The sequence below is a fragment of the Alexandromys fortis genome, unplaced genomic scaffold (genome assembly GCF_014885135.2).
Source record: "Alexandromys fortis isolate MF-2015 unplaced genomic scaffold, M_Fortis_MF-2015_v1.1 scaffold_104, whole genome shotgun sequence".
NCBI lineage: Eukaryota > Metazoa > Chordata > Mammalia > Rodentia > Cricetidae > Alexandromys > Alexandromys fortis.
In genome coordinates, this window is record NW_026068000.1 from 3051192 (window position 1) to 3077710 (window position 26519).

General features: G+C 46.0%; 1 protein-coding gene across 5 annotated transcripts in view; it reads left to right on the plus strand.

Moving 5' to 3' along the window:
• The window catches only part of Kctd1 (potassium channel tetramerization domain containing 1), a 194214-nt gene that overhangs the window by 141017 nt on the left and 26678 nt on the right, over positions 1-26519 (plus strand). For 4 of the 5 annotated variants that reach the window (XR_007595146.1, XM_050160681.1, XM_050160682.1 and 1 more), the window contains exon 2: positions 8456-8634. Coding sequence is in view for 4 of the 5 variants with exons in the window: in XM_050160681.1 (XP_050016638.1) it covers positions 8456-8634 (179 nt within the window). In the remaining variant the exon portion in view is untranslated. Of the gene's footprint in view, positions 1-5573; positions 5940-8455; positions 8635-26519 lie in introns of those variants that run through there. The other variant, XM_050160683.1, reaches the window with a different exon arrangement.

Here is a 26519-nt window from a genome sequence, read left to right on the forward strand (position 1 = left end):
TTTTTTTTTTTTTTTTTTTTTTTGTAATAATGCCAATGAAAACAGCAGAAATGCTGTTAGAAACAATGAGGGGAATGAACGTATGGTAGGGCCCTGCACTCCTGGGTTCAATTAAAAAATTCTCCTTCTGCTTTGGCAATCAGTATGGTGATTTCTCAGAAAATAAGGAAACAACCTACCTCAAGACCCAGCTATACCACTTTTGGGTATATGCCCAAATGATACTGCATCATACCACAAGGACATGTGGTCAAGTAAGTTCATAGCAGCATTATTTATTACTTATTTATTCATTTATTTACTAGTCAAAACCTAGAAACAACCTAAATGTCCCTCAACCAAGGAATGGATAAAGAAGATGCGGTACATCTACACATTTGAGTACTACACAGTGGAAAAAAAATAAAGACATCTTGAAATTTTCAGGCAAATGGATGGATCTAGAAAACATCATATTGAATGAGGTAACCCAGACTCAGAAAGACAAATATAGTTGAACTCACTCATAAGTGACCTTTGAACATAAAGCAAAGAAAGCCAGCCTACAGTTTACAACCCTAGAGAACCTAGACAACAATGAGGACCCTAAGAGAGACATGCATGGATCTAATCTACATGGGATGTATAAAAAGACAAGATCTCCTAAGTAAATTGGGAGCATGGAGACCATAGGAGAGGGTGGAAGGGGAGGGGGAAGGAAGGGAAGGGAGCGGAGAAAAAATATAAAAATATATAGCTTAATAAAATAATTAATTTCTGAAAAAAGTTCCCCCTGTTTGGAAGATCTTGAATTCCAGGCCCATGCTGAGATACATATTAGGACCTTGTCTCAAAAAGAAAAAGACAAACAAAAGCCAACCAAGCAAAAACACAACAAACAGAACAACAAGCCACAAAATACGCCTGCTTCCCTAGCCCAAGGATGAAAGCTTCAGATTTGTCATGAGCTGCCCTCCAAAAATAATAAGAAAATGTCAAGCATACTTTCTTCTGTTGCCCAAGATGATAGCCAGGGTTTGTAGGAGCTATTTAAATTAAAAATCAAATGCATTCAAATTCATGAGAGTTAAAAACTCAGAAGCTGAGCATGGTGATACACACCTGTGATTCCACAGCACTCGGAAGACTGACGCTGGAAAGTAGGAATTCAACACCACATGTAGCTTTATGTTGAATTTAAGGCCAGCCTGGGCTACATGAGATCCAGTCTCTGCAAAAACAAGTAAGTAAGTATCCATTTCCTCCATGGCACTGGACACACTTTGGATGCCCGGCTGATGCCATCAGGTACCACAGTGAGCAACATTCCTACAGCAGCAAACAATAACCTTCCTGGCTCTTCTTCCTCGTTTACAGGCGAAAGGATGTTGTATTGAGCTCTTTCTAAGGGTTGGGACAAACAAGTGGTTGAACCCTCTGCTGTACTGAACCGATAACTTCTAGAATGTGCCTTTCACACCTCGAGCATTCTTGTCAGTCTCAACTAGACTGTCCCTCTCAGCCCACACCAGAGGCTCAGACTGTCCCCTGGACCTTCCTCCTGTCCCTCTCAGCCCACACCAGAGGCTCAGACTGTCCCTGGACCTTCCTGCTGTCCCTCCCAGCCCACACCAGAGGCTCAGACTGTCCCCTGGACCTTCCTCCTGTCCCTTCCCACTGTCCCTCCCAGCCCACACCAGAGGCTCAGACTGTCCCCTGGACCTTCCTGCTGTCCCTCCCAGCCTTGATCAGAGTAAAGTGATCCTCCATGAGCTGCCATGTCATATGGCCTTCTTGTTCCCTAATGACATCCATTTGCTGATCTCTCCCAGGGACCCAGACCCTGGGTGTAGTCATTTCTCTCCCACCCACCAGCTCCTGAATAACCACACTGAGGCTTACAATTACTTATAAATCCTCTGCTGATAGCTCAGGCTTGTTACTAGTTAACTCGTACATTTAAATTAACCCATTTCTATTCATCTATGTATAGTCATGAAGGTTTGTGAATTTGATCTGTCATCTAACATGTCTTGCTTCCCGAGCAGCTGACTGATGTTCCTCTGACTCCACCCTCCTCCCTCCCATCATCCTCATCCTCAGTTTGGCTTTCCTGCCTAACTTCCTGTCTGGCTATCAGGCAGCTTTTTATTAACCAATGAGAGTAATGCATACTCACAGTGCACAGAAGGATTATTCTCACTGGGGCTAGGCTTTTTCCTTCGCTGTGTTGTCCAGCACATGGTACCCTTCCCGACACTTAGGAGATGTTAATTCATATCAAGGAAGGAAGAAGCTGCTGGCCACAGGAGGCCAGAACAGTAACTGCTGGCTTAGAGTGAGGGCGGAGTTTCTTATCATGTAGTAGAGGCAGCTCAGTTTTCTGTGTGACCAGCTGTCAGAATATGTTTCCGTGCCCTGAGCTGATCCTTCAGCAAAGCAGCTGTACTTATTCTGGCTCTAGTTTGTGGTTTTCCTGTTGTCTGTAGAAGTAATGCGGACAGACGTGTACACACTACAGGCTGGCAGGTAAGTGATTACATGAGAACACAGATGGGAAATAGCATCTCAGAAGGGTGCTAGAGACCTCTGCTGCATCTGTGTCAGGAAGCTGTTCTTAGCATGACAGGCCAAGTCTCTCAAGGCCAGCCTGCCTCAGAGGGAGGTGACAGAAATTACAGCTCACACAAAAATCCGTTTACCCTAGTAGCATGCAATCCAGAGACAAAGGGGCTCAGCATGGCAGATTCCAGGCCTCAGTTTGCACCCTGGACCCTGGTTTCATCTCCAGGCCTCGAGGGAGACAGCTGTTGCATGACGAGTAACGGTAGTTCCAAGTATTCAGTGTCTCTATGAAGGGAAGGGAGCATGCACTCTGTCATAGGCCACCTCTGCTCTGGGTCTCCCTGGGGGCTGGGGAGCTTGCTGAGGTCGCAAAGTATTTACCTCGTAAGCCTGGGAACCTGCATTTCAGTTCCCAGAACACACGGAAACAAAAGCCCACTGTGGTGGCGGTACACATTTGTAAATCCAGCACTGGGGAAACTGATACAGCCGGAGCCCTGAGGCTCACCACCTAGTCAGTACAGCCTACCTGACAAGTTACATAGGCATGAGAGATCTTGTCTCAAAATTCAAAGTGGAAGATGTCCTAGGAATGGCACCTCAGGGTGACCTCTGGCTCCTACCTGTGTCTGTATACACGTGTGCACCCTCATGCATGTACATACACACAGATACAAAGAGAAACTCATTTAAAGGGTCTTATCTAAGGGGGCATGTGCTGGAGGATGCATTAGGATGGGGCAAGAGTCTAGAAAACTTCAGGAGGTTCAGGAGGTCAATTCTAATCCTTACCCTGAAGGGCTCAGCCCTGCCCCCTCCCTATGTCCAGCTGAAGACATGCTGGTTCCATTTTAAATTTAGCAGTAGCCATCCATTTGTGATTTACAATGTAAATGGTAGAGATCTGGGGAAGTAAATGGTGGAGATCTGGAATCCTTAACCAATCAGTTATGCTTTGGATTTTTGCTCTTTCTCTGTAGACCCGGCAGTGTTAGAGCTGTGCTGAATGAGGTCACAGTCTAACTACAGTATTAACCCTGCAAATCTGTTCATTTCCACCCGAGCACCCCCAGGCAGGATACAGAATGTGTCCAATTGAAGTTATTTCAATTCTGCAGTGCAGTGATGGGCTGAATTGTAACAGGGGTGTGTGCATGTATGTGTGCATACATAGCCAGGGAATCATCCAGGAAGCCATGCAATAAGTATTTCTTTTAAAAAAAAACATAATTTCTTTATTGATTCTTTGGGAATTTCACATCATGCACACTAATTCTGCTCCCCTCCCAGTCCTCCATATCCTTCCCTCACCCCTGCAGTGCCCCACCAAAAGAAAATTAAAAAAAAAAAAACAAGCAAGCAAACAAACAAACAAAAAGCCCTTTGTTTCTCCTTTCCTGCCTGTCCAACATCTCTTCACTCATCCTGGTAGCATTGGGAGCTGCAATTTGTCCAGTTAGCTTTACTAGCAAATGTTCATTGCAATGGCTAACAAGTCATTCGAGTCTGGTTCAGGGCCTCTGGTTTCTGGTACACCATCCTCACTGGATACTGACCAAAACTCCCCTCAGATATTCCTTGACAACCCCAAGTCATAGAGGTCCTTGCAGAGCATCTCACAGGACCATTCCTTCATGATCTGCAGCAGGTCCTTGATGGGATAGATGTTAGGGTGGGCCAACCCAAGGCCTGGTTGTGGGCCTGGCTGGTAGGTCAGTCTCAGGTGAGCAGGCAGAGCCCATGCCTTCAGGGTCAGTTCTCCCTCGCCCGCGGTGATGGGTGGAGTCATCTCTCCCGAGTGTCGGGCCAGCACTCTTGTGTGGTGAGGGGCCATGCCAATGAGGTGTGGTACTGGCTCAGCACAGCACTCTGGTTTCACCATGTATGCTTCCTCTGCTTTCCTGAGCTGACATAGGCCAGAGACATCAACTTAGATCCAGCTGCAGCAGGACCATGGACCCTCACATGGCCGTTAGTAGCAGCTTGGGTCCAACAGGTATTTGTGAAAAGTGCTTTCTTATTGCTTTGTGAGGTGTGTGGGCATGATACACATATGTGTGTGTGAGTCAGTAAATATGTGTACATACAAGTCACAGCATATATGTGGAAACCAGAGGTAGAGGGATTGGTCCTCTACCTTCCATCTTGTGTATGGCAGGTCCCGGATGCTGGGTACTTTTATGTAAACTTGACATGGGCTATAGTAATCCGAGAGGAGGGAGCCTCAATTCAGAAAATGCTCCCCTAAGATTGGGCTGCAGACAAGTCTATAAGGCATTTCCTTAATTAATAAGGCATTTTTTTAATTAGTGATTGATGTGAGAGAGTCTAGCCATTATGGGTGGGGCCACCCCTGGGCAGGTGGTCCTGGGTTCTATAAGAAAGCACCTCTCCATGGCTTCTGCTTCCAAGTTCCTGCCCTGACATGTTTCAGTGATGGGTCACAATGTGCAAATAGAAAACAAATAAACCCTCTCCTCCCCACCGTGCTTTTGGTCATGATGTTTCATCATAACAATAGTAATCCTAGCTAAACAGAAATTGGTCCCAGGGTGGTGGCTGTTGCTGTAACAGACTTGACCGTGTTGTCCTAGGGAGAATTGTGGAAAGACTTTGGAACCTTAGGCTAAGTCACTGAGTGTTGAGAGCTCAGTGGGCTGTTCCGCAGGGGCTCGGAAGGTAACTAACTATGTTGAGAGCAGTGCAGGCCTTGGAGGCCTGGTTTGTGACGTTCAGAAGGGAAGTAAAGACTCTACCAGGCTTTTGTGTGAAGAATCTGTGGTTCTGGTCAGCTGGACCTGAAGAATCGGCTGTAATTAACAAGGGCTGAGAATTACTGAAGTGAAACCTTTGCTTTTCTGGGACAATGAAAGCTGGCCAGCTGGGACTGGAGAATCAGCTGTGATGAAGAAGAGGCCAGCATCACCGTGGTGAAATCTGGGAAGGGTTTCCTCGGGATCAGCACACAGAAGCTGTGTTCCTTAGGCAGCTGAAGTGGGTAGTGTAAGAGTCACTGATGACGAATGCAATCGGCCAGTACACTACAGCCTAGAACCCCTGGACTCAAGCGGTCCTCCTGTCTCAGACTCCTGACTACAGGCGAGCGTCACCGTGCACTGGTTTGAAGGCAGCAGGGGTCATGGAGAGCAGATGAGGCTTGGACGCTGTGGCAGGGCTGCAGTCCCCAGAGAGAACACAGAAGAGGCATTGGTGACAGAGCAGCCCAGTTGCAGCAGAGACCCCAGCATTTTGGAGACACCAGTGCCATGGGATGACCACCAAGAGCAGCAGTGGTGGGGGAGCAGAGCCAGCCAGAGCCTAGAAGACGAGCTGTATGGGCTGCAGAGGGTTCAACCAGAGCAGGGACCCGACCCTTTGGAGGAGCCCAGAAGATCGTGAGTGGATCCCAAGCATTGGGCGTTGAATTATTTACACAGTTGAAGTTTGATTGTGATTGTGCTCTGGTTCCAGTTCTTTCCTCTTGAAATAAGAAAGTATTTAACTTTTTTTTTAAAAATAGGACCCCACAGTTAAAAGACTGGCTATTAAAAGAATGAGTTTTTAAAAGGGTTGAATTTGTATGACTTGTGGGACTTTGTAAGTCTAAAATTTTTACATTGTGATGTCAATATTTAATGTATGAGCTTGGGGATGAACAAGAAAAGAAAGGTCGAGGCTTAACAGTGGTGTGTTTGTGTGTTGATGGGTCAGTTGTGCTGGCTCCTTTTATGTCGTATGCGAGGAGAGAACCTCAATGAGAAAATACCTCTATAAGACTGGGGTGCAGGCAAGCCTGTATGGCGTTTTTAGTGACTGATGAAGGGGTATGCACCCAACTTTATGGGTGTCACCATCACTAGCCTGGTGGTCCCAGGTTCCATAAGAAAGCAAGCTGAACAAGCCGTGAGGAGCAAGTCCTCTGTGACAGCTCCTGCCTTCAGCTTCCTGTCTGCCTTCCTTCCGTGATGGACTGTGATGTGGAAGTGTGAGACAAATGAGCTCCCCCACCCCCCGCCCCAACTTGCTTTTGGCAGCAGTGTTTCCTCACAGCAGCGATAATGCTAGCTGGGGCACTCCCTTTGTTGATCGCGGTTGCAGTCTCCTGCTTCAGCTCCTCACTGGGCAGTGGGAACATGGGGATTACAGACTTGCTGCTGGGCCAGGGCGGATATGAGTTCTAAATCCATTCCTCATACTTACATAGCCAGCATTTTATTTTCTGTACCATCTCCACAGCCCTTGATCACTTTTTAAGGGTAAAGTATCGTCTGTCATCCAGAAATACTTCTGGCACTTAACCTTAATATGTTCTACCATCTGTGACTTTGCTTCGTCCCCGCTCCCACCCCATAATAACCCTTTCAACTCCTTTTCTTTGTGTGTTCCAAGCACCCTTTTGTGTCTTTAATTTCTATTTTGCATTATTGAAGAATGCAGTAAAGAATGCTCTAGTGAATACCCGTGAATTTGCCACCCGATTTAGGAACTGAAAATGAACTCTTTTCGAGTGGCATTTTCTGGGCTCTGTTTCCTGCGCCTTGCAGAAGAGCACCACACAGATGGTAAACATTTTGTGCAAGGCCCCATCACCTCGTCGTTCCTAGTGGCTGTCTGGGAAAGCTCGCCAGTGGCAGTCTCTCTTGGACTTGGGCTTAACCTAAATAGTCTAACAGCTGAGTTCCAGGTAACACCTCAACCTGTTCCAGGATCAAGAAACCCATGATGCTTTGCAAATTTATGTTATCCCTTGCACTTTAAGCACAAGACTAAGCAACTTCCCTTCTGAAATCTCTATCAGAGACATTTTTCATGTAACCCATTCACTACTTTTGGCACATATGGTGAGTGTGTTTGAAAACAGTCTCTGCCTAAATTTCAAATCTGAGAATGGAGAGAGAGAGAGAGAGAGAGAGAGAGAGAGAGAGAGAGAGAGAGAGAGAGCATGCGCACGCACGTGTGTTCAGTCTTACAGAACACTCTTTTGGTTTGTTCCTCAATTGATCTATCATTTGATGACTCTAAGTGTCTGACTCCGTGGAGTGCCAGAACCTGGCATGACTTTCCTGTGGCGTGGAATCACCATGGTGTTTACTCATTTTTGCTGTATCCTGGGACAACTGGCGTCTTTTCTGCTCCTGAGAGTGCAGTTCCTTCCCTGTGTTCCTGCTGCTGCACACGCCGCTCACATCCTGGTCTGTTTGCTTACATCACACCTTTTGCTGCAGTGACTACACATCATAGCAGCAGCATTTGCCTCATCTTCTTCACCTTAGAAACTTAGTCTCTTGAGAAGTCAGGCACACAGCAAAGAAGCTTGTCTGGGATCTGTTGTTATGAAGCATCCCCGAGCCATAAAGTCCCAGGAAGAGATCTGGGGAGCTAGAAACTGGCTTTTTATTTTTTAAAATCTATGGAATGATAAACTCATGGTGTCTGTTTGAACAGCTGATGGCTACAACTGTACAATACTCCTTTGTGATTCAAAAGCTAGAGCCTTAGAATCTGCCCTGTAGAACACACATGACTTTGTTATTCTGTGCATAAGAATGAGGAAGTTTTCAAAGAGAACTATAAACTATACATAGTTTATTTGGGTGCATATTGTTTTAAGCATTGATTATCTTTTCATTTAAAATGAATAGGATTTCTCCATAAGCCACTTGTCATTTGCATAATGTGAAAATCCATTTGTATAATAAGCCCTCAGAGTCGGCAGAATTGGATCCCAGGCACATGAAGTTCCTTTCTCTCTGTTGCAGGTTTTGCTTTGCTTATAATACTGAAAACCAAAGTGAGAGGACCTGATATTTCCCGGATGTTATTAAAGAGGTCATCATCGCTGCTCCCAGGATCTATGTTCTCGTCGTCATTGGCAACAGAACCGTGTCTAACTGTGCTTCTCTCTCTGTAGGACAGTCGGCCCAATATGTCAAGACCTCTGATCACTAGATCCCCCGCATCGCCACTGAACAACCAAGGCATTCCCACTCCAGCCCAGCTCACCAAGTCCAATGCACCAGTCCACATTGATGTGGGCGGTCACATGTACACCAGCAGCCTGGCTACCCTCACCAAATACCCCGAGTCAAGGTAACTGCAAAAGTGGGGATGTCGCTCTCAGAAGTGTGTGTGTTTGATGCTTTTGACTGCTTTTCCTTTCACCAGAAGAACAGTGTGGCCCAGCCAATACCAGCGCAGGGCATGACCCGCTGAGGCTATTCAGGGCCATGGCTGTTTGATTCCACAGTTGGGGCATGGAGTACTTGTCCGAATGCCACTTTCTGAGTGCCGTGGTAGATGCCTGTAATTCCAGCCTTCAGGGACCTAAGGAGAAGGATCATGAATTCAAGGCAGGCTGGGGCTATATAATGAGCTCAAGACCAACCAGGACTATAGAATGAGGCCCTATCTCAAAATAAAAATTACGATGGGTGGTGGGCGGTGATATGACCCAGAGCAGGGCTAATGGCCTCAGTTCAAACCATGTCAAGATGGAAGGAGAGAATCCAGAGCATTGCCCTCTAAGCTCCACCTGTGCACTGTGGTGTGTGGGCACAGACACACACACAAGAGAGAGAGAGAGAGAGAGAGAGAGAGAGAGAGAGAGAGAGAGAGAGAGAGAGAGAATAATGTTTATAACATAAATAGAAAATATTGAGTATAAATCATAGTTGTGATAAGAATGTTATGAAGTATTTTAGTTTTTTTAAGATCTTTCTTGACTACCTAAAAGAATTTCAGCCAGGCAGTGGTGGCACACACCTTTAATCCCAACACTCGGGAGGCAGAGGCAGGCAGATCTCTGTGAGTTAGAGGCCAACCTGGTCTACAAGAGCTAGTTCCAGGGCAGGCTCCAAAGTAACATAAAGAAACCCTGTCTCGAAAAACCAAAAAAAATAAAAAAAGAATTTGAAAGTTGGGGTGAAAAGAATAGAAAAATGTGTTCTCTTGACTTCCAGATTTACTTTTTAGATAAAAATGAAGTGATTAAAATAAAGGTTTGTAAGCCATCCACAAAGCTGTGCATTTACCCCTGGCTCTCAGTTGTTAGTGCAGGTGTGACTCGGAAATGCTAAGAAAGCGATACAAGATCACATGGTCACAGTGGCTGTAGTTTTAGTTTTCAAGAATATGACTCTGAAGCTCACTACATAGAAAATATCTGCAACCTCTGCCTCCTCAGTGCTGTGATTGAAGGAGGCATTCCCCACTTCCCTGGGCTCATTAATGTTTTATTTCCTTGATGTAAAAATTTAGTTTATAAAATGGTTAATAACTTTTTATATACATTGATTTGTATGTTCCTCATGCATATAAATATTTTGCCCACATATAAATATGTACAGCATGTGCATGAATGGTGGCCTCAGAAGCGAGCAGAGGGCTTCCATTCTCCTGGATCTGCAGTTATGGATGCTTGGGGGCTACCACGTGGGCTCTGGGAGCCAAATCTAGTCCTCATTTTCAGTAGCCACAAGTGCTCTTAATAGTTGAGCATTCTCTGCAGCCAAGGGTTCCAACATCTTAAGCGACTTGTCCATTGGTTAAAAAAATAAGAATCTGGCTTTATAACTATTATTCTTTTTAAAGAGTACCTATTTGTATTTCTTCCAACCTCCTGTTGATACTGACATCAACTACAGAAAACTGCTGCTGGCCCTTCAGATGGGGGAGTTAAATCTAGGGTCAAGTACAAACCATCTACGAAGGTCCATATCCTGTCCTGAAATGTAGGGCAACTTAGTGACCTGGTCTGGTGGCCTTTGCTTTTGTTTGCTTTTAAAACGTATGATATAAGGGGGAAGTTAATGCAGCCAGAGGGGCTTCCTTCTCAAATACATAGGAACAGAAGTATTTCCGATTTGGCGTGTTTTCCAAGTTTAGAATATTTGTCTATGTATAATGAGATATCCGGGGAAATAGGACCCAAGCTGAACATGCAATGCATCTATGTTTCATATATATATATATATATATATATATATATATATATATTACACACATGTCCTGAGGATCATTCTGTATCGTGTTTTTAGTAATTCTGTGAACAAAACAAAGTTTCAGGACATGGAATTTTCTATGTAGTGTTATATTTGTGCTCAAAAGGTCTTGGGGACTGCGGAAATAGCTAAATTGGTAAGGTGTTTGCCACAAAGGCATGGCTCTCACCCCCAGAACTCACAAAAGGAAGCTGGTATGTCCGTATAATCCCAGCTGTCTTACTTATCCTAGTCACCTAGGAAGAAAGAACTTCCGTTGAGGAATTGCCTCGACCAGCTAGGCATGCCTGTGGGTACTGTCATGATTGCTAATGGGTCTAGGGAATTCAGCCCACCGTAGGCTTTCCAGTCCCTAGGCAGGGGTCATGGGTTGGATAAGAAAGCTAGCTAGACATGAGTCTTCAAGCAAGCCAGCTGGCAGGCCGCATTCATCTGTGGGATCCACTTAAGGCTCACGTTTGACTTCCTGCCTTGGCTTCCCTCAGTGCTGGGTTGTGACCTAGAAATACATGGTAATTGAAGGCTTTCCTCCTCCTTTTCAGGGTGTTTGATCACAGAGACAGAATAAACAGTACCAGGGAGGCAGAGTACGTGGATCCCTGGGTCTCAATGGCCGACCAGCTAATTAGGCAAGCCCTAGGCCAATGAAGGACCCTGTTTCCAAAAACATGATGTACCGCTCCTGAGGGATGACACCCAGGGTTGACTTTTGGTCTCCATACACACGTGGATTTCTCCAAGCCCCACAAACATGCATGAACACATATGTGCACACATTCCAATAGAGGCCCACATCAAAGTTCTGGACTTTGGAGCATTCTGGATGTGGGGTGGTTGGACCATTGGCCTGTGCCTTAGGCTACTGGTTTTGGTCTAGTTGCTCAGTGCAGCTGTGTGGATCTTTTCCATAGTCTGATGCTCTCCGAGGGTCAGCCATTTGTAGCACCCCAGATTCGCTTGAACTTTGGGCATTGGTGGAAGATAAAAGGTTGGCCACTCTCTTCATTCTGTTTCTGTCTCTCATAATTTTCCAGTCACCTCCTGTTGGTACTACATATTGTAGACCTCAATTAATGTCTCGTTTGGAGACTTCCTAGTCTATCTTTCCATGAGTTTCCTCGAGTCTCGTGATTCAGATCCTGAACCATGCATCAGATTTCATAGATGCCTTTATTCCCTCTAGCTGCTTGGTCTCTTAGAGCAGTCAGCTGCCACGTGCACTACTGAGCGTCCGAAGAGAGGACAGTCCGAATTGAAATTCCCTTTTGATGTACATTACACACTCAATTTTGAGGCATAGAACTAAAAAAAAAAAACCCTCTAAAATATCTCAATGATTTTTATATTGCTTCCTCTTCATGTTGGAATGGTAATATTCTGAGTTAAGTGGAAATGCATTTCAGACCAATTCTGCCTCTTTTCGCTTTTCCTATGTGACTTCTGCGTCTTCTTTCCTGCATGGCAGCACTAAACTAGGAATCCTGGCTTCTATGAAAAGAATTAAACCCGCCCCTTCCCCATCCTAATACTTGCGCACACCGCAAACTGACTTTGCTCAGCAGCATATTAGAAAAGGCAGGATTATCGGCATGCCTTCCTAAGTTTTCCTCTTGTTTCCAGTCACCCATAGTGCCATAGCAGCAACGACAAAGAAATGTTTTGTTTTCTTCGGATGTTTCAGGGGTCAAACTCAGGGCCTTGTGCACGGCAAGCACATGTTCTACCACTAAGCCTCACCTCCCAAGCAGAAGTGATTTGATTCGTTGTATCTGCATTTAGACACAGGCTCTGCCATTCTCCTGGCAGTTCTTTGATGGGTTGGGAGGGTCCAATGGCCGAACACCTGCCTTCCCTCTTTCAGAACAGGTACAGACATGTCTTCTGGCAAAGCTAATAATTAACGTGATCTTCATAGTCCTGTGTTTGATGCAGAGCAAACTGCCTTCCGAATTCTAAATAGACCCCACTCCTTCTATGCCTATAGCCAAGAGACAGCCTGACATCGGGCTCTCCTTCCTTGTATCTGGGATTGTGTCCTCTCTTGCACACTCACCCTAAGCTCATCTTTTCTAATAGGACATAGCATTAAAGTCATGTCAGGTATCAGAGAAGCTTCCTTTCCCATGGCTTATAACTAAAACTAATGACACGGGTCAGATGATACTGGCTTGGGTGTCGTTGGCCACCGTGTGCTGCTCTGCTTCTCCTTGGTTCTTGTGATACTGCAGTAATTAAATATTCATCCCAAAGAAAATTCAGAAAGGGACCCACACTCAGATTTTGGCAGTCAAGCATATTTAGAAGAACAGACATTTGTGATTTTCCCCATAACTCAAATGTAGCTTCTAATTTCTGTGAAGATCTCCAACCTAGCCAACCCTCTGTCAATAAACCCAGACAGCCAGCTGGGTTATTCATGACCTTGGAATTATTAGCAACTCCTCTGGTTAGCATTCTCTAGGTTCTAGGGGCTTGGAACCCTCCTTCCCTGCCCTACCCACTGAGCCCCTGTGAACCCCTAGTTCTTCTCTAGCTGCCTCTTCTGATGGAGTGGCCCAGAGAGAAGAGGCGCTTTAGGAACTACAGGGAAGACTTTAGTTAAGAAATTCTAATTTGTAAGTAACAAATAACCTTAAAAGACATGTAATGTAGGAGGTGAGGCGTAGGAGGTGAGCTGTGGGGCGTGAGTTGTGGGGCGCGAGGTGTGGAACGTGGGGTGGGGGAAGTGAGGTGCGTGAGATGATGTGTGGGGTGCGGGGTGCGGGAGGTAAGGTGTGGGAGGGTGCAGTGTAGCAATTTACAGCCCTGCTCTAGGGAAAGGCTTCTCCAATGTAACAGTTCTGCTCCAGCAGCCGAGGGCTTCCCCAGGGAAGTTGTTACAATTTGGCTCCAGTGCCCCAGCGTGTAACAGCTCTGCTCTGCTAGGGAACGGTTTTCCTAGCGAAAGTGTTACAGCCCCCCCCCCCCCCGCCCCGTTCAGCTTGTCTCAAGGAGGTCTCACCCAAACTTCGTTCAAGAAGAGATTTATTGGGAAGGGAAGATCTAGGAGAGTGGCTGCATCTGCCAGTGTGGAAAAAGGGTGCAGGGCTTATATAGGGCTTCTTAGGGGCAGAGTTTTTCCAGGGTGGGAATGGGTAAGATTTCAGTCTCTTGAGCTCAGCTTGGCTAGATCTCTGATTTTCTGCTCAGGGATTGACTAGATTCCCTGTATAGGGATTGTTTGGTTTTCTTCTTAGTTGGTCAGGGGCAGATTTGACTCCGGTTTCTGGGCCATAGTGTGTTTCTTTCACTGACCCCTTTTTAACCTTTTGGCTCTAATTTCAGGGCCTGGGCACATTTCTTTCACTGACTGATTCTATGACTAAAGTATGTTTCTTTGGCACTGGTCAGGGTGTGTTTCGTTGGTACTGGGTTCAAGGCTAAAGTATTTCTTTCACTGGCTCCGGTCTTTGCGCCAAGGTGGGTTCTTTGGCTAGACCTTTTACCCTGCGGTGGGTACACAGTTTGGTGGTACAGTGCACGAGCAAGGATCTGAGTTCCAGCCCAAGCACTGGCAAAGAAAGGAAGGGAAGACACTATAAATCTTCAATTAGGATTACAGCTTGGAGTTGCAGTCCACAAGAACACCTGGTCTCTAACTAGCAAAGTTTAAAGGGAAAAAACCCACAAACAAACCAAAAACCAGAGCAAGGACAGTGGGATATATCCTACCACCTGGGAGGCTGAAGTAGACGTATATTGAGTTTAAGGCTAAGATGGCCTACAATAGGAGTCACCATGAGAAAAGCCAAAACAAACCCATATAGGAGGCAGCCATGGACATGGAAAGATGAGCGATCAGAGGTCAACGAACTAGGACTCGTGGATCTGCTGCCTGTTTTACAAACAAAGTCTGGCTAGAGACAACAGTAAAGAAAAATATGTCCCCATCAGAGTTTTTCAACTGGATTTGGTAGTACAGACCTGTAATCTGAGCTGCTCAGGAAGCAGTCAGGTGAGTTCAAAGCCATCCTGGGCAACTTATCAAGATTGTGTCTCTATTTGAGGCCAGCCTGTTCTACAAGAGCTAGTGCCAGGGCAGGCTCCAAAGCTACAGAGAAACCCTATCTCGAAAAACAAAAACAAACAAACAAACAAAAAAGATTGTGTCTCTCAAAATATTTTTTTTAAGAGTGTGAAGGATCTGAGAATGTAGCTCAGTAGGAGGACACTTGCCTAACATGCCTGATCCAACCCAGCACTGCTTTAAAATAAGCAGACTACACAGATTCTCTCACTTGATTCGAAGTGTGAGCATCTCAGGGGAGGTGGTTATAGATGCTCTGCTCTTCCTCTGGGCTGTGCAGATTTGAAGGGCAGGTCTGATTATGACTGGGTCAAAAACATTGATGACGCCTTATGAACACCATTGATAAGGGGAAAGACTTAAGTATTGCAATATTGTTTATTAAGCCCCATGTCAAAATACAAAGCATCCTGAAGATCCTTGGCATATGTTTATGATGAACAAGGAGGACTTGTCTGAGTTCAAAGTTGGGACTTCTGCATCTGTCACTGTCCCTTCTGGCAAAGACAGTTTTAGTAAGTTTGAATAAGCATTTAGTTGATGCTTATTCAGACTTGAACTCTCCCGCCTGGGGAGGTGGACTAGTCAGTGGGACCCATGCGGTGTTAATAAAGTGAGGGTCTCGGTGCAAAACACGCACTGTCAGCCAGAGAGCTTCTCAGGTCCCCTGAGCCATCTGAGCTGATGGCTTGACAGGGCTTTTGTATATTTTAAACCCAGACCATGAGTTAAGTCCCATGTAAGTAGATTATGCTAAATGGGTGTCTCTGAAATAGCTGCGGCTTTCCTTAGCATACGGGGATGTGTGGGTAAATGCAGGACTCAAGAGACTTCCTTTGCAGCCGTGGAGTTGATGCCTATGGCCACCCAAGGGTGCATTCAGAGCTTCAGGATGGAGGAGCCAAGCATGTGTGCTCCATCAGCAGAGGTCCGTCATCTGGAGGGCATCACTCTCACACACATTAGCCATTACAGCATCATTTCAGTGGAGCTGCCCTGAGGGGGAAGGCACATGGTGTAGTGTGAGACAATTCCGGAGGCCAGAGCTGTGAGTTCCAGGCCTCTCTACATTACATATATATGTGCCCCGTCTCAAAACAAAACCACCTAAAATAGGGAGCTAGACAGATGGCTCATTGGTTAAGAGCACTTCCTGCTCCTCCAGAAAGCACAAGTTTGGTTCCCAACACCCATGCCCATGTTGAGTGGTTCATAACCAGAGGATCCAACACCCTCTTCTCTATTGCACAAACACTTGAACTCACACATGAACACACACATATACACATATAATTTTAAATGCAGTAAATATTTTTTTAAAACCCTGAAATAAAAGAATCTTTGAAGCCCATATTCTGAAGACAAATACAATGTTTGCATTTCTGTGCACTTGTATCCTGGCCTAGAGAACTGGATGTGGAGATTCTGTGATGTCAAATTTCCTGTCTTTGTGCTTCCAGTTTTAATGCTGTCACTTCTAGACGTTGGTCCCACTGTGTTATCACATGAGCCCAGATTTTAAAGACCTCAGGAAATAAATGCTGCTAAAATGAATGCATCTGATTTGCCAAATGGTTCGCCAAACTTTTCTTTAGAATTGCTGCATGGAGCCAGGCTCAGAGGTGTGTATCTGTAATCTGAGGTCTCAGGAGGCAGAGACAGGAGGATCCCAGATGAGGCTTGTCTGGGCTGCATAGAGAGAATCAACCTAAAGAGCAAACAGACAAACACAGAGGCTACTGTATGCCAGAGACTAAGCCGTTTTGTTATGCCCTTCCTTTTGAGCCACGTGTTGGATAATTCAGTGCCTATGTTAAAGTGTCACAGGGTAGGTCAGCCATGAACTGTCCGCAGAAAGGGAGGGGAGAAGCTACTGCTATCTCCATGAAATGACATGCACCCAGTGACTGAGGAGCAAGGCTTGCAAAGCCTCGGACTTTGGGACCCTGGAAATGGAGCGTGTGGAGTTTCCCAGGGCTAATGGGGAGGCTTCTTCCTTCTCTGTCTCCTCTCCTCATTTTACAGTCTTGATTTCCCACAGTTTGCTCCTCTGAGATGCAGGTGAACAACGGAAAAGACCTCTGTGTTTAAATAAGGAGCCCGCTTTTCTGTTTAGTGCTGGGAGACTATCCTTTAGGAATAGGTACTGTACGGTTCCTTGGCCACAGGAGAACAAGATGGGCCTTGCTTGCTTTCAGTGTGGTTGGACATGTGGACTCGGAGAGTCTTGTCTTAAAGTATAATTTAGAGACAAGATAACTGCAGTGCCTACACTTTCCCCCACCACGCTCTGACGTCCATTCATGGATTATTGTGTCTTCCCTTCCATCAATGTAACACTCAATGGCCTACAAAAGCCTTAGTCTCTTACAACCACCTCTATAGCTTGTCAGACAGAGGTAGCATAGAAAACAGCAGTCAAAAGCAACAGTTCACCAGATAGTGAATTACTACTAAGAGATAGCTGGGCCTGGAGGACACCTGTAATTCCAGCACTTGGGAGGTGGAGGAGGGAGGATCGGGAGTGTAGGGCCATGTCTGTTACACTATGAGTTTGAGCTAGCCTGGGCTATATGAGACACTATCTTAGAAAAGAGTACTGCACATGATAAATAGACCCTCTGGGAATTAACGTGCCCACTGTATTAAATCTAAAGATAGTTTTCATATAGTTAGTTCTTTCTCCAAGAAATGTCTTTGTTTATCTTAAAATAAAGTTAAGCTGAAAGTCCAGTTTGCCTTTCACCAGGAAGCAGAATTTCGCTGCTGTGGCATGCTGAGTCTTTCCTGTGTCCTGTGATGCATCTGCCAGGACATATGGGGATTTCTACTTTGCCCCTCTGTGCCAGTGGTCAGGGACACACAGGATGTCCATGCTGCAGGCCCTGGTGTGGAGCAGCCTCTTCTCTGCTTGATCACCCACAATGCCATTTGTGACCAGCATTGTCCTTCATTTTTGCATGTGAAGTTATGTTTGGTTTTGACTGAAGTAGTGAATTAAATCTTTTGAAATAAATGTGTGTAGAGGCTTCATGGAAGCAAATAATGCTTTAGCTTAGTCCTCATTCTTTCCGGTCAGACCAGGAAAGAAGGCAAAGGGCCTTCGCATGTAAGTACCTGCTGGCACCCTGCTCTTAGAGTCTGGGAATACCAGAGAAGGATGGTTACAGGCAGGACTTCAGGTCATATCGTGTATGTTAATTATGACCAAATTTCACAAGAACCCAGCTTCCTGTTGGACATTTTCTTGTTACCCTACCAGGCTGCCTCCTTCTGTTCAACCCAGTGTTCTTTCTGTACATTGACCATGTGGGTTTCTGTGTTAATTACCGTTTGCTGCAAGAAGAAACTTCTCTGGTAAGGTTGAGTGGTGCTCTGATCTGTGGGTATGACAATGTCAATAGGAGTTATTTTGTTGCTATGTTCATCTAGAGAATAATAGTAGTAGATTTCCCCTAGGGCCCATGACCTATTTAGCCTTAGGTTCTTTGAGTCAGGGTCTCTCCCCGAAGCTGCAGCTTGCTAATTTGGCTCAGCCAGCTGGCCAGCAAGCCACTCACATCCTTCTGTCTCTTCGAATTCCGGACCTGGGATTGCAGACATGTGCCGCAGTGCCCAGCTTTGATGTGGGCTCTGGAGATAAAGCTTAGCTTCCCCTGCTGGCCTCTCCAGCCGGAGTAAATGCTCCTGAATCCTCGTTGCTGTGAAGAGACACCATGACCATGGCAACTCTTATAAAGGAAAACATTTCATTGGGGCTGCCTTATAGTTCAGAAGTTCGGTCCATTCTCATCATAGTGGGCAGTGTGGCAGCATGCAGGCAGACATGCTGCCAGGGGAATAACTGAGAGTCCTACATCTTGCAGGCAACAGGAAAACAACTGCAACACTGGGCAATATCCTAAGCACAGGGAACCTCAAAGCCTGCTCCCACAGTGACACACTTCCAACAAGGCCACACCCACTCCAACAAAGCCACACCTCCCAATAGTGCCACTTCCTGTGAGATGATGGAGGCCAGTTACATTCAAACTGCTACATTGTATGTTTTTCAGGAATCTTCATCCCAAGGCAGCTACCCAAAAGCTCCTCAGTCTGAGGGCAGAGAGAGTCATTGCCCTGCAACTGTATCAGTGAGTTGTTGAATATAATCAGGAGACCACACTGGGGACTGGGGGGAGGGATATATAGGTAAAACGCTTCCTGTGCAATCATGAGTCCCCAGAGCTCACAAACATGTGGTAGTTAGTATCTTAATCTCAGTGCTTCTCCTGGAGAGGCAGAGCAGAGATAGGAGACTCCAGGAGGTTTCCAGCCAGCTAGCCTGGCATACATAGATAGCAGCAGGTAACAAAAGACCTATCCCAAAACAGGTGGACTTGAGCTCTGAGGCCCAAGGCTGCCTTCTGACCTCCGTGCGCACACTCAACTCATTCATGAATGCGTGCGCATGCTCACTGAAACCAAACAAAACAGCACCGTGTCCCTGGAAGTGACACTGGCTCTGAACAATGGCTTCATGTTGTTAATAAATGCCAGTATCAGGTGACTTAGAAATGGCATTGCGCCTTACCTGGAAGCTCGGCTGAGTGCCTCAGAGAACCAGGACGTTTTAGCAATGCAAAGCATACAGGCTGGGGAGCTTTATCCCAGAAAGGTGGACTGGTGCTCACACCGTCTACCTCTTTGGACTTAGTGAGCTGTAGGATCCACCCTAACCTCATGAAGCTCAGTATCCCCCCCCCCCCCGCCATCTAAAAAATTATCTTTAAAAAACAACCTAGACGATCCTGAGGACTTCTGAGCTTACCTAAAACCTGAAATCTCTCCTGGCCTCAAAAGAGCTCAATCCATAGAAAAAGAAAAGAAAGGTCCTTCCCAACTCCTCTGTCTTTGGGGCCTCAGGTAAACCAGACTATGTAGCCCACGACCCCGTCCCCCCACCCCAATCTTCCTGTCTCTACATGAGGTGTTGGGTTTACAGGTAGGCACCCCACACCCATTGATTGAAACTAAGCCCTTGGGAATGTTAGGCAAGCATTCTACCAATTTAGTTATATGCCTAGATGAACCCACCTTTCTTTCCTCTAGTTCTGTCTTTAAGGAATAACGCAAGACTGGCCCATTAATCTATAGTCTTAAGTACTTTAGGAAAGAGGTCTCACCCAAACCTCGCATTTTGGCAATATACCATGTAAGGAATGAACAGGCATGAGGGAGAATTCAGAAAGAGAATTAGTAGATGCATTCAATTATTGGACTAAAGGTCCTAACAACTAGGCTAACACATGAAACTGTGTTTGAATGGGGCACGTTCCTTTCTTCCCACCATGCGGTGTCTGAGATGCTCGAAAAGCTGGACAGGAAAGCAGTGGCTTTGTCTCTCCAAGAACAGGGTGCTGGTGGGCACCTGAGGAGCTCATCTGCTTGGCAAAAGCACTTCCCTCTTCCTCAGGACTTATGCATGGGGGGTGGAAGAACAAGTAGGCGACTGCTGTCATGTCGATGGACTAATGCTGCCGGCTTCTATGTATGCCCACCTGAAGCAAGAGAGGAATAACGACAAGTTCTCGTTCCTAGCTGGAATCGTTTATGTCTTTAGCTGATCTGCAGGTTGGGGCCTGGTTCTTCTGGTTTTTTGTTTGTGTGTTTGTTGTTGGAGAGCATGTGGAGAAATATCTAGAGATACACCTGTTGTTCAGTGTGCTGAAGGACTGGCATGGACCTCTGTGGGGAACTCTTGAACTACGTGAACCAAGCATAAGCTCAGCAGGGAGGTGGTGATCGCCCCAGACAGGCATCTCCAGAGCGAGTGTTCTTGGCCCTGCAGTGCCAAAGGCAGATAGATGTCAGGAGCCTTCTTGGGAGTTTTCCAAGCACATACCTGTAAGAGTTGTCTTTAGATCATGAACAGATCTGAACTTTTTGTGAGCAGGCAGTTAGCACAAGGTCTCAGCAGCCAACCCCAGAACTTGTGATGCTGCTGAGGCCAGCTTCCAGCTGCTGAGCATGAGGTCCTGAGGCACAGGCCTGGCTCCGCAGGCCATGTTGATCACATGACACTTTTGAGTTGGTGACCGCTAAGTACATGCACAGAATCACCTAGAAATAGTGGCTTCAGAGAGCATATAGCCAAACAGGCACATACCATGGTGATCCTAAGAAACAATCAGATTCTGAGAGGCTGTTGGCCACAAGGATGTTCAGTGCACCCTCTGACATGTCTATGTGCTGCTGACTCTGTGGAATGAATTTCGGTTTCCAGCTTTTCTCTCTTCTCTTAAGGAGGCCCAGCTTACTGTCCTGAGGTGGTGGTGTCCTTGGAAAGCCCAGTTTCTGGATGTGTTTTTAAGCTTCATGACTCTAAAGTCATATGGTCACAGGATGAATTCATTTCCATTTATTCAACCATCTTTTGATGCTCTCAGTATTTAAATGAGACTGTTGCTGTATAAACTCTTGAATGACGGTAGTAATGGAGGTGTGTGTGTGTGTGTGTGTGTGTGTGTGTGTGTGTGTGTGTTATGTGTGTGTGTGTTGGCTAACTTTGTCAACTTGACACAAGCTAGGGTTATCTGAAAGAAGGAAACCTCAATTGAGAAAATGCCTTCAAAAGATCAAGTCACAGGGCATTTTGTTAATCAGTGATTGATGTGAGAGAGTTCAACTCATTGTGGGTGGTGCCATTCCTGGGCTGGTGGACCTGGGTCCTATAGAGTACCTGGCTGAGCAAGCTGGTAAGCAGCATTCCTCCATGGCCTCTGCATTAACTCCTGCCTCCTGGTTCCTGCTCTGTTTGAGTTCCTGTCCTGACTTCTTCTGATGATGCAGTGTAAGCCAAATAAACCCTTTCCTCCCTAAGTTGCTTGGGTCATGGTGTTTCATCACAGCAATAAACTAAGACAGTGTACCTGTGTGTGTGTTTGTGTATTTGTGTGTGCGTGCATGCATTTATCTAGGTGTGAATTTGTATATGTGTTGCCATGTATGCATGTATATGTGAGCAATTGTATATGTCTCTGGTGTATATGCACATGTGAATGTGCGTTTGTATATGGCATGTATGCATGTCTTTACACATGCATTTATATATGTGTGGTGTTTATGCATATGGAGTGTGCATCAGTGTATACGTGTGTCATGTATGCATGTAATTATGCATGCATGACTGCATTGTGAAGTATTTATGCATGTGATGTGTAAGTTTATATATATGTGTGTTGTGCGTGTTAGTATGTATGTGTGACATGTATGTGTGTCCATGCATTTATGTACATGTGCGGTATTTATGCATATGGTAGGTTGTGCATTTGTGTCTCTGAACACGGGAGATTAAGAAAGCAGTACAAATAAGCCCGGGTGGATTCAGTATTCTGTCCGTCTTCCTGAAGATGTAAGAAAAGCATTGGCCTGGTCTCCTGGCAATTTTGTGTTCTTTTCATTAAACTCTGTTAAGCTTCTATATTTTTCTCTTAAACATACTAAGCAAAAGATTTAAATACTTTCATTATAAGCCACTGTTTTGCTGGCAGGATCACAAGTGGGGAAAACTGTGAAGTTGAAAATAGAAATGTTGGCTTGGCCATCGTCCTCTCGTATGATCAATATGATGTGCGTTTGTGTGAAACAACGACTGTGGCATATTGTCAGTGATTTCCAACAGTCTGGAACCATGCAACAACAAAGGAAGCGTGGGCACACTTCACTCCTTAGCCTGTGCTTATTGGTGGTCACAAAGCGTGAGGAGAGAGGGGGCCAGGGCTCACCTGTAAGCCGCAGTGCCAGGGGACAGACCCGGGGATTTGCTATACAGGGTGGAAGACCCAAGAATGTTGTATCGCATTCTATAATCTGCTAATCAGGTTTGTCATGACAAAGAAGCCCAGGAATAAGGGTAGATATTAGGCACAGCTCAGATTCACCCAAAATTTCCTGTCAGAAGCAATGTGAAGACCTGGAGATGTGGTTTGGTGGTAGAGTGTTTGGCCAGCATGTGGTGCGTGCTGGGTTTGAGGATTTGGCACCATGAGAAGGAGCAGAGAAAGATAGGAGGGGAAAGAGATGTAAGGTCCAAGAAAGGAAGGTAGGAAGGAAGAAAGGAAGGAGGGAGGCAAAGAAAGAGGGAGGGAGACAAGAAGGTAAGGAGGGAAGGGAGGGAGGGAGGGAGGGAGGGAGGGAGGGAGGGAGGGACCATAACTGCAAGATGGCAGGCAGGAAAGGGTCAGGAGTTGGGCTCTGAGACAGGTGGGCAGACTCAGGACAGTACTGTAGGCCTAAACTTCAGCTCTTGTCTTTGATTTGTCTTGCAGTGCTGGGAATTGAACCCCGGTATTCACACACACTGAGCAATGTATCTTCATCCCCAGCTTGACATTTAGTGTGCTTGAGTGGTTTTGCAAGTTTAAGGGAAGAAAGGGGCTGGGACAGTTCAAAGATGGACTGGCCCCCACTCTTAGGAACACAGAGTAGCTCAGCATCCTCAAGGCTACTTGATGGTACTACAACCCAGTTTCTGCACTGCTACAATCAAACGTTCCCTGTACTAGGCATTTTTCTACTTAGTATTACCATGGTGAGAATTCAAGTAGATAATCTGTAAAAATTTCAGCCGAGTGTTGAACACACTCTCAATAAATGTTAGCTATTATAGCATTTTCCCCGTCTGAATAGGGATTATTACTGGAAAATGGAAAACATATTCTAGAGTTCTGAAATCAAGAGAAAAGCCTAAGGAGCGTGTCAAAAACCCTCTAAATATAGAACTGACTGTTGGGAGGAGGAAGGGGGTGGCTGTGGAGGCAGGCCCATGCACACATGTTCATGCTTGCCTGTTCACACAGAAGGCAAGACAAAAACTGAAAGAGACTGTGTTCACTGAAAATACCCAGCTGGGCTCCAGGAAAAGGCCCGATGATTTTGTCCTGGGCTCATCTGAGAAAAATAGCTGTTCGTTCTAGAAACCATTTAAAACAGACACTCGCGTGAACCAGGAGCACACTCGGGCGATCCAGTTCTCTTTGTCCCACTCAGCCTGGTCCTTTAGGTGGGAAGAATTATGACTGGGGCACAGCATTCAATCGTCTAAGGCTGACATCTGATTGGGCACAGCATTCAATCGTCTAAGGCTGACATCTGATTGGGCACAGCACTCAATCGTGGAAGGCTGAACCTCTGCCAACAGTTACTGAGTCCGTGGCAGGAGGGTACGGTACTTTACAGAGAGACAAAACCACCTTGGGCAGTAAAGGAGAAGGTCCGAGCCAGAGCCTGTGGTCCAACTGCCTTGGGAGTTCTGGCATGGTTATTTATTGGCCTGCTGCAGCGTCCTCGCCTGTAAAGTAGGGAGCCTCATGAAGTCATGACTTGACACCATGTGCCCCGCAGAGAACAGTGAATGTTTTACCACGTGTCCACGTGCTCCTTGTAAGAATTCGCTGTCTGATGGGATCCCATTTCTCTAGTTAAAACAACAACAACAAAATCAAAACTCAAGCTGAAGGGCTGGGGATGGCTTAGTGAGTAAAGTACCTGTTGTACAAGCATGAGGCCCTGAATTGGGATCCTGAGCACCCACATACAAAGCCCAGTGCGCTGGTGCACAGCCATCATCCTCTGGAAGGTAGAGAGGGCAGGTGCTGGAGCCTGCTCCCAGCCAGGGAGTCTGTGAACTCAAGGCTCCATGAGAAACCCTGACTCAAAAGTGAGGCAGAGAGCACGTGAGGAAGACTCCCGGCTTTGCCTTTGTATTATTACACCCACTTTGCAAGTGAGGACACTTTAGGCACATGTGTGCATGGGAGCACACACACACAACAACAATAATTAAAGCATTTAACATTTCCCGTAGATTAAGTGGCCTTGGCCTGCACTGAGCCGTGCGTCTCTGAGCCGAGCTCCCGTGTTGGCACTGCACACGCTCCGTCTTCTTCCCAGCTGCCTCCAGTTCCGTCTATCACAGGAAACGATGCTGCCCTAGGGAGAAGGTGCTGGAAGCCTGGCTTCCCATAAGTAGATACAATTTGCTTTGGTTTGTACTTAAGAAATTATTTTCTTTCTTCCCTTAAATTACTTCTATCCATTTCTATAACAAGATCTAAATCAATTTTTATCTGTAGTCACAAAACATGAAATTCCCCAAGATTGGAAACATTAAAGAATTATTCCAGAACCCTGGATGATCATAAACAACATTTTATTTGCTTGAAATGAAATGTTCTTTATGATCATTCAGGGTGGGTTTTTTTTCTCCTTTCTTATTTTTGTTCACGGTTTCAGGAAATATCGTCTGTCATGGCAGAGAAGGTATTCGTTACTAATGTATCATCTCTCTTCATTCACCCCCTCCCTCCTTCCTCTGTAATCTCAGCAGAAAAGAGCGGAAGGAACCCCTTGATCACAGTCATCTCTGCCCGTGTGTGCTTTATCTCCCTGATGTTCTGAGGCCAGCCAACCCCTGTGGTGACATTTCTACCCACACCTATAACACACACACACACACAGCTGTGCATGGACACACAAGTGCCTTATCCATCCCTCTACCATGTCTGCCATCTATCTTCAACTTCACATATTAGGTTAGGGAAGAAATTTGGTTGGGAAGCCAAAATAGATGACATAAAAAAAAAAAAAACTAAACCTGCATGTCTTTTGTGCCATCGTCTTCAGTTGCCTGGCAAAACCATCTCATAGGACGAAAGGCTTATTTTGTCTTACAGTAGCTGACTCCATTGTTGTTAGGCTGACAAGAGGCACAGAATCGTAGGATCACGTGATGGAACAAAACTGGTTACCTCATGGTGCAGAGAAAGAAGTAGAAAGGCCTAGGGACAAATATACCACTTCTAAGTCACATCCCCAGTGACCTGTTCCTCCAACTAGGTCCCACTGCTGATAGCCCATTGGCTGGGAACTCATTAACATGTTGATGAAGTTAGCACCCCATCCACCCAGTTACTTTGCAATAGTACATCACCAGTTGGGGACCTTTGGTGGCTCAGGTACTCGTGCGTGCGTGCGTGCGTGCGTGCGTGCGTGCGTGCGTGTGTGTGTGCGCGCGCGCGCGCGCGCGCGCGTGCGCTCGCGCGTGTGTGTATTTGTGTTGGGGGTGCTTTTCATATCCAAAATTAATTTCTTTTTAATGCTCCATTAGGTGGTAGACTCATGATAGATTTTCTTTCTGTTCAGTTAATTTCCACCCTCTACATTCTCCCAATTTTCAACTAGTGGGTACTACTTATAGCTTAAAAGACCCCCAGTGCTAACGAGGTCATTTGGGAGTTCCCTCTGAATCTGGTAGCCAGCAAAAGTGTCTGGACCAGAAACTAAATGGAGTCTCTCTCCCCAGTCTAAGCCATCTTTCCCTTAGAACGGGAAGGTGGAGGCATTTATTGGCAAAAAAAAAAAAAAAAAAAAAAAAGAAAAAAAAAAAAAAAAAAAAAAAAAAAACCTCCTGCATGGGTATAAAGGCCCACCTCATGTCCTTCCTCCCCTTTCTCCCCTTTGCCTCTTGGTCAGTCTTAGGATCTCATTCTCCAAGGGCTTTTCTCATCTCCCTGTCAGCCCGTCCTACAGAAACTGCAGGTAATCACCCCCTCTGGTTACCATGGTGGTTGGGTTAGAGAGCGGGGAAGGTTCCATTTGTCCCTAGATAGACAAAGCAAGTGTCCGTTCTATGCCTAGAAACAGGATATGATCAGGTGTCTCCCAGGCATCGTGGGAAGTGTAGGGTGTAAGAACTGGAGACAGAAGGTGGCTGCAGAAGTCCTGGGAACCCCCCAGCAGCTTCCGCAGCTGTTCCAGATTCAGTGTGAGGACACAAGAGTCTGGGGTAGTAGTGACCAAGTAGGTGGGGTCAGGAGGCCGCATCCTCCCAGGAGCTCTCGCTGCTCTGCAGCCCTCTGTTCCCATCC